Below are 13,955 nucleotides of genomic sequence, written 5' to 3'. Positions count from 1 at the left end.
ACACGCAACCCCACGCTCCATCATTCCCCTCCGCCGTTGCACACACACACGCAACCCCACACTCCATCACTCCCCCCGCCGCCGCACACACACACACAACCCCACTCCCCCCACCGCCGCACACACACACGCAACCCCACGCTCCATCACTCCCACCGCCGCCGCACACACATACACAACCCCACGCTCCATCACTCCCCCCACCGCCGCACACACACGCTATTATTCCTATTAGACCCTGAGGGAATAGGAGTGGTGTCAGGTCCCAGAGGCAATGCATTGCATTATTGTTATTGTTATGATGGTGGTGAAATAAAAGGAAATAAAAAGTGAAAGAAGGAAGCAAACAGGGAGGGAAGAAAGGCAAAGGAAGAAAGGGGGAGGGAATGAAGGAAAGAGAGAAGGATGAAACCAAGTAGTGAAAGAAGGAAAGAAAAAAAGAAAGAGGTAGAGAAGGAAGAAAGGAGAGAAAGGGGGAGGAAAAGAGGGAAGGAATAGGTAGGTACCTCTCTTTCATAATAGTCCAGATATCTACCTCAACTTTGATAAGTTTTACTATAGGCCACAGCAACGCGTGGCAGGGCACAGCTAGTTCCTTATATAAACTCACTGGGGTGCTTCTTGGAAAAAAATATTTTTATACACATACTGAGATTCTGTTTCTACTTAATATCAGTTTCCATTGGATGTTTCCAATATCTTATGCTATGTGTACCCATAGCTTAGAAATACTATTTATGAACCTATAGTTTGTTGTTGACTTTTGGACTATGGCTTGTTTAAATCATGGCTTATTGTGACATATTTGTCCACAGTTATGGTTTGTTTCCGGCTGTTTCCTCTTGGAAAGAGGAGATGACAAAAAGGGATGAGAAATTGGGAAGACAAGTCATAATTTGTTTGATTCTTTACTCTGCAGTTCATGGCTCAAATCATGGTGAACGCAAGCCATGGAAGTTTGGCTGATACTGATTAAAAGTGTTATAGTCGAATCTGTGGCTTTTGTCTTGTCCTGTCCATGCACATCCTCAGTGTGATCTTTTCTCTCCTTTTGTCCAAAGTACTATTCTGCCGGATACAAGTAGAAAAAGCCGCCAGAAAACAAGAGCCGTGTCCAAGACGACAAATCCTGTGTTCAACCATACCATGGTCTATGATGGCTTCAGGCCTGAAGACCTGAAAGAAGCTTGTGTAGAGCTCACTGTCTGGGACCACAACAAACTAGCCAACCACTTCATTGGAGGCCTCAGAATAGGACTTGGAACAGGTGGGTTCAGCTGAATTGACCTCCCCAAGTTCACTCTATAAATGGATGGTGTGTAAATTGGTACCTTGTTTTGGAAAGAACCAAGGAGACATAATGGGTCAGAAATACACCCTCTTAAATCATCTTTTTCAAACCATCTTCAGCTAAAGCAGGCATGGGCAAACTTGGGTCCTCCTGGTGTTTTGGACTTCAACTCCCACAATTCCTAACAGCCGGTAGGCTGTTAGGAATTGTGGGAGTTGAAGTCCAAAACACCAGGAGGACCCAAGTTTGCCCATGCCTGAGCTTAAAGAAAGTGTAGAAAAATATAAAACTGTTGCCACAATTACCTGGCCATTGTTTTTCATTCAGATATATTTCTAAAATGTCATGTGAGTTATATTTCTTACACCAAAGCTACAGAATAAAATAAGCACAATTTCATGCAGAATATTGTAATAAATTTAGTTGGAAAACATTCTGTGCATGATGAAGACTCGTGTCCAGAGGCATTAGGTAAAGGATAAGGGATTATGTGGAATTTCAGACATTTTTGGACTGCACATCCAAGAAGCCCTCTTCAGCACAGCTAATGGTGAGGAATCCTGTGTCACGGGATGCTGGTCGTGAAGTGATTTATAGTTTCCAAATCATGAACCCCTGCAAGCTGGATAGCAAGTGTCCCAGAAGCAAGCAAAAATCCAGCAGCAGATTTTTAGGTACTTAGGTACTGCATCATGACATTTCACAGCATAACACATGTGCTTCAGTCCATCTATCAGCAGAGTCTAACTGCCAGCATATGACCCTATCTACTCGCTGTATTAGTAAACTCATCGATTCAGGTTTTCATCCAAAACCTAAGGCATTAATCTTCATAGTTGCATTACATACAAATATACAAACAGGATACACAGATCAACTTTCCTTTTTCTTTAAAATAATCAGTCAACTACAGAACACAAGCAGATACTCCCACTGAGTCACACAGGAGAGAGGAAGATGGATTCCTTCATCCTTTGAATGCAATTTTCCTGCTTCTTGGCAGGAGGTTGGACTGGATGGTCCATGAGGTCTCTTCCAACTCTACGATTCTATGATTCTATCCTCCTTATATAGCCACCAGCTGATATGTCATCAGTAAGGGACACGGGCTGATGCAACACCTTTACAATACACCTCACTTCATATGGTGACTCAGTCATTACCACATTCCCTTAGGTACTGCATCATGACGTTCACAGTCATACCCAGGTGCTATCAATATACCACATATTCATCAAACAGTATTTTCTCTGGGATTAGAAATGCTATCCCATTTCTATCTATCTGGAAGTTGTATTCCCCAAAATATCTGAAGAGAACTGTAATTCTGATGTAAACCAGAGTGTTCTGTTGTACGCTGGGCCTGTAAAGAATTTCCTTTAGAATAGGATGTGCAACTTTTGCCCAGCCAGAAGCTAGGGGGCCCAAAGAGAAGTTCTCAGAGGGTTTCCACCACAAATAGTCTTTAGATGGCTTGTAAAGTACAACAAAGTTCTTTATTAATGAACAATCAAACAGGAACTTCTCTTTTCTTCAGTAAAGATAAACAAATGGTTCCAGGCTTTTATGCAACTGGTAGCTTCCTAAACCTGCCCACAAAGGACAGGCAACTGTCTTCAATAACTTCTTCTTTACTTTAAATGGAAATCCTTTTTTTAACTTCTCCCAGGCTGACTGGAATCTAACCCTTACTGATGTGGCCTCCGCTACCAGGTCGAACTGCGTCTCGAACGCTGAGTGGACCTACCAGTAAAGGCTTAGATGTTCTCCAGCTGGAGTTCTTTGGTCTATAGGGCTGTTTCCCTGGAAATCTTTGGAGACGCTTAAGACTGTTCTCCCCCGGAAGGTCTTCGATGCTCTTAAAACTGTTCTCCCCCGGAAAGTCTTAAGGGTTGAAGCTTTTGTACAGGGGAAGCTTGCACACGTCCTGTACATTAGCTTTCCTTGCTGACACTAACTAAAAACTGCTCCCTTCCCAATTGCCCTGAGCAAGGGGCGGAACCAAAACTTAACGATGATGTACAGGTGACTTGCCCTATGACTGCAGCCAAAGGAAGCCACCTTTCTGCAGAGTCCCTGAAACCTTGGACTGCAAGCAAACATTTAATACAAAGCAAATAAAATTGGAGCTCCTGGTACAGCCGTACCAGAACACACAGAGAAAAAAACATTCTTCTAATTTTGTTCCTTCAAATATTTCCTTCCTAGGAAAGAGCTATGGCACACCTGTAGACTGGATGGACTCTACATTAGAGGAATCCAACTTATGGGAGAGGATGATTGACACACCAAACACCTGGGCAGAAGACACGCTGCCACTCAGGATGCTCATGACGACAAAAATGACCAAATAGGATGATGCTTTGGTTGGTCGCTACTCTTTTGTGCGTCCTCCTGGAGCCTGAATGGTGACAAAAGGCAGGCAGAGACGAAGCTGATACATTTTAAGAGCAAATGTCTTTCTCTGTAACTTTGGCGTATGGTGTCTTTTTCTTCAATATAATTTTGTATCGTTTTGCCCAATGGTACCTTGATAATGCATGTTAACTTTTGCCTGTCTGCAGGTACTCTTTAACTTAAGTTTTAATGCTCTATTAAAGATGAAACTTAAATAGTATTTAAAAAGCTATGTATAGTTGCTTTCTGTGGCCACCTTGACTAAGGCCTGAAAAGAAAATCAATGATTTTGCTTAAGTTAGTTGAACTTCAATACATGCTATTCTTCCAATATGTGAAAGAACCTGGCAAAGTGGCACTGTTTTGTGGTGCTATTTATGTGCACTCACTGCCTTGAAAAATTTTGATGCCCACATTGAGGAAATCTATAATAATTGCCAACCTGTCAAATTGTCCATATTATTTAATATAACGTTAGTAATCTCAACTAAATTTCAACCATTGAATAATTGTGATATACTTATTTGGTGACTCACCATTCAACAGTTGATTTGGTGAGTCTATTCTTCCTCACATTTGCACATTCAAGCTGATATTATATGGTTGTATTGATTTCTTATATTTCAAGCTGGGAATACATATTATAGCAGATATATTGTTGATCCTAAAACAACCCTCCTGTGTTTTCTTTTCTCTCCTCTTGCATTGAAAACCTATTCAGCCATTTAGTTTTAAACTTCGTAGATTGAACTAGGGATTTTGTACTCTGGTTCTCAGCATGGCTCTTAACTCTGGAAAACACTCTAGGTTGAAGGCATGGCCTTATTTCTACTGCGAAGTCTGGTTCTAGTCTTAAATGTTTACATTTTCTGTGATTTTATTTGGCCCAAACTGTTCTCCGCACGTGTCTTTTAGGAGAATGTTAACTTGCTAATATTGAAACCATGTGTTTTCTTTCCAGGAAGCAAGATAAAATTCACTTGGTTCAAACATGACTCTTCATTTTTTTTAATTACACCTGATTTTTATTTATTGTAAAACTAACATCAAGCTTTTAAAGAAACCATGTTCACCAAGCTCTAAAATATGCTGCTGTTCACTGGCTGGATGTGTCATGGTTTTTCTTTACGTTCTCTGGTGCCACCAATCGGGTAAAGATGGAAATGATGCCTGAAGTACAAATAAACCTTTATGCAAAGAACTGTATGTAATCAAATGCTGAAAATATATGATGTTATTTGTATACAGTTTTCAAACTCTAAAGTCCATTAAAACTGCTTTCGTGCTCAAATGAGCACACGTTGAACTGCAAATTGCAGAAGCATGTGTTTTTGTCATTTTTTTTTTAAATGGAAGGTTTAATTGGGGAGTTTTTGTTGTGAAATATGGAAAGCTAAATTTACTTCCTATATCCTCTTAAAGCTGAAATAATGATAATAATGTATTGTCGAAGGCTTTCATGGCTGGAATCACTAGGTTCTTGTGGGTTTTTTCGGGCTATAGGACCATGTTCTAGAGGCATTTCTCCTGACGTTTCACCTGCATCTATGGCAAGCATCCTCAGAGGAGAAATGCCTCTAGAACATGGCCATATAGCCTGAAAAAACTAATGATAATAATAACTCCTCTGGGACTTCCGGATTCAGACAGATAGAGTTTTGGTGCATAATACTCCTGACCTCACAATCGTGTTAAAAAACAAAGTATCATTTTAAAAAACAAAGTAACCTCACTACCTCTGAGGATGTTTGCCATAGATGCAGGTGAAACGTCAGGAGAGAATGCCTCTAGACCATGGCCATATAGCCCGAAAAAACCTACAACAACCCAGTGATTCCGGCCATGAAAGCCTTTGACAATACAAAGTATGGATCGTTGATGTCGCAATCCCAGGTGACAGCAGGATTGCAGAGAAACAACTGGAAAAGCTGACACGATATGAGGATTTAAAGATCGAACTGCAAAGAGTCTGGCACAAACCAGTAAAGGTGGTCCCAGTGATGATCGGCACACTGGGTGCAGTGCCTAAAGATCTTGGCCTGCACTTAAACACAATCGGCGCTGACAAAATTACCATCTGCCAGTTGCAGAAGGCCACCTTACTGGGATCTGCACGCATTATTCGCCGTTACATCACACAGTCCTAGAAACTTGGGAAGTGTCCGACGTGTGATCCAATTCAACAGCCAGCAGAGTGATCTTGTCTGCTGTGGACTCATGTTGTTGTTATTATTTGAAACACAACAACAACAACTTTATTTGTAAACCCCGGCTCCATCTCCCCAAAGGGACTCGGGGCAGCTTATGTGGGGCCAAGCTCAAATAACAGGGTTAAGACAGAGTTAAGAATGTGGACCATTAGAGTGCATCACAACAATATAAAACAACATAAAACAGCATTATACAAAATATAAAACAAGCATCAAAACCAACAGCAATAACGTAATTCAAGCCTCCATATGGGTGGGCGGCCTGGTGTACAACAGTTTGGAGGATAGGGCCAGTGAGTAAAGTCCATAGGGCGTGTAGCAGTGTTAAGGATAAGAGCAATATAAAAGAGGTCAACTCTAATTTTGGATAAAACAGTAGTAAAGTGCATAGTCAAAATTGTGAGTCCTAACTAGGGACAATATATATGAATTCAGTATGTGATACATTAAGCCTGCTATATAAATAGGAGTATAGTGTCTAGATCAGTGGTTCCCAACCTTTTTTTTTTACCAGGGCCCACTTTGACCAGGAACCACTCAAACGGGGACCACTTTGGCCAGGGACCACTTGAACGGGGACCACTTTGGCCAGGGACCACTTGAACAGGGACCACTTGACTGGGGAACATTTTGGCCAGGGATCACTTGAATGGGGACCACTTGATTGGAGAACACTTTGGCCAGGGACCACTTTGCTAAGGGAACACTTTGAGCAGGGACCACTCTCCAACATTAGTACCAAAAGGTGTGGGGCTGGTTAGCTCTGCCAAAAGGAGCGGAAATAAAATAAATAAAGAGGAAGGAGGTTCACGGACCAGATTTTTGTTCTTGTGGCCCACTATTGGGCTACAGCCCACAGGTTGAGAATCACTGGTCTAGATCCAGGGAAGTCATGCCACCCATGCTCTATTCTGCCTTGCTCAGACCACACCTGGAATATTGTGTCCAATTCTGGGCACAACAAGCTGGAAGGTGTCCAGAGAAGGGCAACTAAAATGATCAAGGGTCTGGAGAACAATTCCTGTGAGGAGCATGAGGGAAAGTCATAGGGAGGAGGGAGCAGGCTTGTTTTCTGCTGCCCTGGAGACTAGGACGCGGAACAATGGCTTCAAACTACTGGAAAGGAGATGCCACCTGAACATTAGGAAGAGCTTCCTAACCGTGAGAGCTGTTCAGCAGTGGAACTCTCTGTCCCAGTGTGTGGTGGGGACTCCTTCTTTGGGGGCTTTTAAGCAGAGGTTGGATGGCCATCTGTCAGGGGTGATTTGAATGTGATTTTCCTGCTTCTTGGCAGGGTGTTGGGCTGGATGGCCCACAAGGTCTCTTCCAACTCTATGACTCTATGCTCCAAATAAGGTTGGAAAAGAACAAGAAGAGCTGCTGGTAGCCCAAACCAAAAAACTGCCCTAGACGGGCAAATACTTGTTACTGTGACTCAGAAAAACCTTGAGTCAATGGTAGAGAAATTCTGGTTATAAACTCCAGCTCTGTGATTCTACAACTCCAGTTGTTTTCCCCAATGATAAGAACATCTGGGCAGCAAGGTTTCTCCATCCGTAAACTATTTTAGCTTATGTTAAAACGCGTTTTATTTTGGAACGGAATGCATTAAAAATCCTAGAAGTTGTGCAACAGACTAAGAAGGTCAGAGGATATTCAGCCTAGAATGTGTTGTCCTGAGAAAGGGCATGTCTAGTAAGCTGGAATGCTAAGCAAAAGCAGTCTTATCCACATGATAGCAACGTCTTCGAAAAATGAAAATAAACCAAAGGGCCAAAGCACAACTTGCAAACAGAAAGGTCACTAAACTAAAATCAAAACTGCAACAAGGGAAAAGTGGGGATTTCATTCCAATTATTAGCACAGAAAGACACAGCTTTGCAATTAAACTTTTGCACAGGAATTCAAAAAGGACCGAAGTGGCACCATGGCTGAAAAAGTAGAGAGATGGTGCTTCTTTTTTTGGGTTATCCTGGGATGGATTATGTTCCTGCCTTTTGCCATTCTCCCCAGAGAAGGGGGTGGTACTTTTTGTGTGTGTTGATAAGGTGTATGCTATAGTACTCACATTGACCCATGGGTAAGTTGACCTGGGTTTTTTTGGGTTCTGTTTTTAAACTAAAATTTCAATACTTAAGACACACATATATATAGGGTATGGAACTATATGAATGAGTCTCTTCAAGTTGGGAATAGCAATAGCATGCAACCTTTAGCTACCTGTGAAACTTTGGCCATTCCTTCTTCTAAAAGTGAATATTTTACAAAAATTTTATATAATGGCAAAAAGAATTCCATGTCAGTAGATCACGAAGTCCACGGTGGATAAGTTTTAGTTTGAGCTTTGAAGTTATGATCCAAGGTGCTGGATCTTACCTTCAATGGGTTCAACACCATGGAAAATCCCTTTAAAGTGTCCCTGTTAGGGATTTCTCATCTTCAGAGAATGAAGGGGAGCAGGGAAGTGCTCAGGAATTGGAGGGAGAAGTAGAATCAGATGATGAGGGTTTGAAAGTGCCCACATTTCTAGAGAGACGAAAGGAGACAGTACAGATGGCATTCAGCTAGGATAGCTGCTAAAAACGCTGAGCTAATTGGGAGACGCCCTAGCACCTCCTGCGTGGGAAATTCAGGGCTATAAATCAGTAGCAGGAGCAGTCAGCTTTCGCTGGTAACAACAACCCTGATACTGATGTTTTCACTCCCATGGAATCTGCTTTGTGTCTGCTGCTAAAAACTTAGTTCATTGTCCGTTGTCTGACGGAAGACTGGTGTTTCTTTTGGGACTTCGTAAGAGACTTTACTTTGTGTCTGGATTAAGACTTCCTTGCTTTCCTTTGCACTTTTCAATTGCAGTTGCGTATCCTTTGTGTTTGCTGAAGTAAAGCATTTTTCTTTTACTTTCAACATTGTCTAAAGCCTGTTTTTGAAGGGCAACTCAGGACAGCCCCAGAGCAGATTAACGCACACTATTTCTCATAGTGTTTTTGCACTACAAATAAGACACGTGTACTGTGCATAGGAATTAATTCATTTTTTTCCAAATTATAATCCGGCCCTCCAACAGTTTGAGGGACTATGACCTGGCCCTCTGTTTAAAAAGTTTGTGGACCCCTGCTTTAGCATAATGTAAGGCACCTGGATTTATGGGAAATAAGTTCCTGACCTAACTAGTTTCATGAAACCACTGATGTGACTGGACAACATTGAATGACCTCACCTCAAGTTCTAGCATATCACAAAGTTGCATTGGATCTAGAGATTCCTAGGCACAACTTGGTAATAACATCTGAGGAGAAGCATAACATACAATCACCTGGAGGAGCTAGTACATTGCTAGAGAAACAAATTTCTTTCCAGGTATATGTAAGTAAAGCCATGGGTTCCATAATTATTTGAGGTACAGATTTCATTAGTAGTTAATCCCTGGAGTAGTAAGAGTCTTCTGGAGCTGCTTGTAGGTCTTGCAGGGGTGTGCAGCTCCTTTTTCCAGGCTTCCTGGAGAAGGGAAGTATGAGGGGGTTTCAGCTTTCTCAGTCCTGACCAGTTTGGAGGAGGCGTTGTCTCCCCGCTAGGTTCCCTTTTTTCTTTCTTTCATGTTTCCAAGTCAGTGAGACGGAAGGCATTGAGCCCAGGAAGGAATAGTTGAACACTGTTTTGATCCCTTATTGCCATGGAGATGCAAACTCCAGAGGACTGTGAGACCGGGAATGGCCAAAGAATAAAGGCTTGGTAAGGAATCATTTTATGATTTCAGCGAATGACAAGTGAATGGAAGCTTGTGCATATAGTTCTTATTTGATGGGAATCTTTTAAAACAGAAACAGATTATATACAAAAGAACCCCCTCCAAGTTAAGAATCTGTTCAAAGGAAATTGGATGCTCCCTTTCCTTTTTTCAAATGTTTGTTCCAACAATTTTAACAACTCACTTAATGTGATGATTTTAATATAACAACTCTAAAGTCAATTCTCCCATTTCATTACTTGGTGAACAAATTAAAAGCATATTGAAAAAGCTTGTGTAATTAGACCATTTCTTAAAATAAATTATTATATCACTTCGGCTAGCTTTTGATTTTGCATAACTACTTTATGCATTCTAAATTGTCAACATTGGCTTTCTTTTGGGTTGTGAGTTTTCTGGGCTGTATGGCCATGTTCCAGAAGCACTCTCTCCTGATGTTTTGTCTGCATCTATGGCAGGCATCCTCAGAGTTTGTGAGGTTTATTGGAAACTGGGAAAATGGGGTTTATATATCTGTGGATTGTCCAGGGTGAGAGAAAGAACTCTTATCTGTTTGAGGTAGGTGTGAATGTTTCAATTGGCCACCTTGATTAGCAATTAATGGCCTAGCAGTTTCAAGGTTTGGCTTCTTATGGCCCAGGGGAATCCTTTGTTGGGAGGTGATTAGCTGGCCCCAATTGTTTCTTGTCTGGAATTCCCGTTTGTGAGTGTTGCTCTTTATTTACTGTTATGATTTTTGAGTTTTTTAAATACTGGGAGCAAGATTTTGTTCATTTTCATGGTCTCTTCCTTTCTGTTGTTGTGTGAGTTACCTCCATAATGTCTTGCAGAGACTTAAGCAAAGAGGTTCATAATGAAATATTTATCTACGTTTCCCATGGCTTGATAAAGAGCAAAAGACCGCTCTCATTAAGTAATATAGAATCAGGTGCTGGAATCTCTTTGATACGATCAGTAGCCATTCCTGCACATAAATGCTTACTTTGTTTGCAAAGACCGGCAATTGCTTTAAGGGAGATTTATTAGTCTTTGCCTTTTTATCGGTGCATTCGGCTTGTAATTACTCAGAACATACTATATTAAACTCTTTTGATTAATGAATAAGCTTGGTACCCTCAGCTAACTGTCCTTTTAACATGCCAATAGTGCCTCTTTTTCTCCAATTCTTTTTTGCATCTGGTCCAACAATGAATTGTGCTAACTGCATAGGTTGCAAATCCATCCATGGAATATATACTTAGAAATAACTTTAGCAAGTATTGGGATTTGCCATTGGAACCTGCACAGAAGTGTCTTCAAGTCACCTGTTATGGAAACCACAGGGATTCGATAGGGTTTTCATAAAGGTTGAGACTAAAAGGACTATCTAGTCCAAAGCTCGGCCATACAATCAAAGCACCCTTGACAGATGGCCATCTTCAGGGCAGCATATTTCACTGTCAAACAGCTTTGACCATCAGGAAGTTCTACCTGATCTTTAGGTGGACTCTCTAGTCTCCAGAGCAGCAGAAAACAAGCTTCCCCTCTCCTCAATGTGACATTTTTTTCAATATTTAAACATGACTATCATGTCTCTGATCTCAGCCTTCTTTTCTTTATGCTAAATATATGCAGCTCCCTCAGCCATTCCTCATAGGGCTTGGTTTCCGAATCTTTGATCATTTTGGTGGTCTTTCTCTCGACACTTTCCAGCTTGTCCATATCCTTCTTGGATTATGATGTCCAAAACTGGACATAGTGCTGTTCTAGATAAGGTCTGACCAAAGTAGATTAGAGTGGGACTATGACTTCCCTCAATCCTGACACTATACCCCTATCGACGCAGCCTAGAATTGCATTGGCCTTTTTAGCCGCTGCATCACTCTGTTCACTCACATTCAGCTTGTAGTCTCCTAGATCCCTTTCACATAGACTGTTTTCAAGCCAGGTGTCACCATGCTCTATCTGTACATTTCATTTTAATTGCCAAAATGTAGTACCCTACATTTCTCCCAGTTCAAATTCATTTCGTTAATTTTGGTCCAGCTCTCTAACCTGTGATGGTCATTTTGGATTGTGATTCTGTTCTCTGGGGGTATTAGATATCCTTCCCAATTTGGTGTTATCTGCAAATTTGGTAAGCCTGCCTCCTATTTTCTAAGACAAGGAAGACTTAAGTGGTGGTTTTGCCATTTCCTTCCTCTCAAATATGACCTACAGCACCTGATATCCACTGGTGGTCTCCCATCTAAGCACTGATCCTTCTTAGTTTCCAAAACCTGGCACCTTTACGGTATTTAGATCTACCTTTAGAGTATTTAGGCCTACCCTTCCCAGTAGCTTTAGGCAAAAGCAAACTGCTAAATTCCATGTAATTTATTTTCCAGCAATAGACCAGAACAGATGTAATGAGGTCTACAGGCACCTGTCAAGCATGTTAGTTCTGTGATATCATGCCTTGTGATATCACAGAATTCTTAGAACGTTTCCACCAACGGTCATTTCAACCTCATCTCCGATGTGACTTAGAAAAAAAAAGTGCTGAAGATCTTTAGTTTGGAGCACTGAGTGCCAGCAACAGTTCCCCAACATGCCTCAGGATGAGAAGAATCCAGAAATGGGTTTTCCAAATACAATACCAACAGAGGAAGAAGGCGATCTCGTAGAGTGGAATGTGGGAGAGCCCTTTGAGGCCTTGGAGAAACTGCAGAGTCTCACCAGTGAGGAGAAAGGAGAGAAAGCCATGCTGCGTGCACGCATCCATGAGCAATCTCAACTGATCTGTATCCTGAAGAAGCGAGCGGATGAACATCTCTTGCGCTGCAAGACCCTCGAACAGATCAATACGGAGCTGGAAGAGATGAGGATGGCGAATGCCCTCCAATTGGAGACTCAAACCCGACGTATTCAGCAGCTGGAAGAACGTTTTATGGACTTGGCTTCCAACCACGAGGACATGATCCACTTCAAAGATGAACACAAACGGCAAAACGTACTGCTGAGGGAAGAAAATCAGCGTCTGCGCCAGGAGAACCAAAACCTCTTCAGCCAGCCTTTGAAAGAGAGAGAAGCAGAGCTGGAGCAGGTCACATCTGAGCTGAAGATGCTCTCTGAGGAAATGGCTTCCTTGAAGGAAAGTTACACGCAGGACAGTCGGCGGGCTCAGGAACGAGAGAAGGAGCTTCTAGAAGCTCAGAGCCAGGAAGCCAGAGTTCATGTTGAGGAAATGAAGTCCCTGAGAAGCCAACTGGAAATCCTTGGGGAGAAGCACTATCATGTCACCGAGGAGCTGAAGCAAACAGAAAAGCAGCTGAAGGAAAGCGAGAGCAACTTGCAGGCCAAGCTTGAGAAGGTGATCAAGGAGAAAGAGGAGCTGCTGAAGCTGGCCATAGATCGAGGCAAAGCATTGCAAGAAAGGCAATGTGAGATCGTGCAACTAGAGAAGAAGGTGGAAGAGATGGAGAAAGCCAAACTGGACGCGGAACAGCGCTTTGAGATTGAGGCCGCCGTGGTGGACAGTTGCCTCCGCGTGCGGGACCTGCAGCATCAGTTGGGCCGCGCACAGCAAGCGTATGCCGAACTCCGGATGCATTTTGAAGCTTACAAGAAGCACAGCACAGAGCTGCTCACGAAGGAGAAAGAGTTAAATGCCAAACTGCGGCATTTCATGGCATAGGTCTTGGACGCCTGCTGAACCATGCCGTAATATAAACCTTTCTTTATAATATTTAAAACATAATAAAACAAAGCATTAATTTTCTATTGTCATCCACATCTTTTAAAATCTATTGCTCAGGGTTAGGATAAACATACTTGTATGATGATGATGATTCCCAAGTTGGTAGCTCAGCTCAGAGAAAGACTGCACAACGAAAGCTAAGTATTTACAGTATTCTACCCTTCTCACTCCGCAGGGGACTCAGGGCAGATTACAATGTACATATGCATGGCAAACATTCAATGCCATTTAGACATCTATATAAATAAAAATGTAATGTTCATTTGTGGGATTAACGTAACTAAAAAACCACTGGACAAACTGACACGAAATTTGGACACTACCCCCTCGGTGGTGGGACCAAGAGCAGGACCTCCTCAGCCGATCTTAACGCTCTAGCTGGGTTGTAAAGGGAGACACATTCAGATAGGTATGGTGGATCAGAACTGTTTAGGGATTTATAGGCTAAACCAGAACTTTCAATTGTGCTCGGTAGCAGACCAGCCGCCAGTGGAGATTGCTCAATAGGCTGCGGGGGTGGGGGGAGAGATTGGTTTTGTCATTTGGGAGTTGTAGTTGCTGGGATTTATAGTTCACCTACAATCAAAGAGC

General features: G+C 42.1%; 2 protein-coding genes across 2 annotated transcripts in view; both read left to right on the top strand.

The window, feature by feature from the left end:
* SYTL2 (synaptotagmin like 2) overlaps positions 1-5,001 on the top strand; it is a 67,363-nt gene extending 62,362 nt beyond the window's left edge. Inside the window, exons 18-19 of the mRNA XM_067466217.1 lie at positions 1,062-1,267; positions 3,500-5,001. Coding sequence (XP_067322318.1) covers positions 1,062-1,267; positions 3,500-3,645 — 352 coding nt within the window. The 3' untranslated portion in view covers positions 3,646-5,001. The remainder of the gene's footprint in view (positions 1-1,061; positions 1,268-3,499) is intronic.
* Positions 5,002-9,568: 4,567 nt separating this feature from the next.
* On the top strand, positions 9,569-13,367 carry CCDC89 (coiled-coil domain containing 89). The gene is made up of 2 exons (XM_060766972.2): positions 9,569-9,630; positions 12,013-13,367. Exon 2 carries the CDS (start codon positions 12,216-12,218, stop codon positions 13,299-13,301), a length of 1,086 nt encoding a protein of 361 aa, XP_060622955.2. The 5' UTR covers positions 9,569-9,630; positions 12,013-12,215; the 3' UTR covers positions 13,302-13,367.
* Positions 13,368-13,955: the final 588 nt, after the last annotated feature.

Source organism: Anolis sagrei, chromosome 3 (assembly GCF_037176765.1).
Source record: "Anolis sagrei isolate rAnoSag1 chromosome 3, rAnoSag1.mat, whole genome shotgun sequence".
Taxonomy (NCBI): domain Eukaryota; kingdom Metazoa; phylum Chordata; class Lepidosauria; order Squamata; family Dactyloidae; genus Anolis; species Anolis sagrei.
This window is presented reverse-complemented; position numbering and strand designations above follow the sequence as displayed.

Coding starts and splice junctions, on each gene's coding strand:
- CCDC89 (XM_060766972.2), top strand. CDS start 12,216: ATGCCTCAGGATGAGAAGAATCCAGAAATGGGTTTTCCAAATACAATA.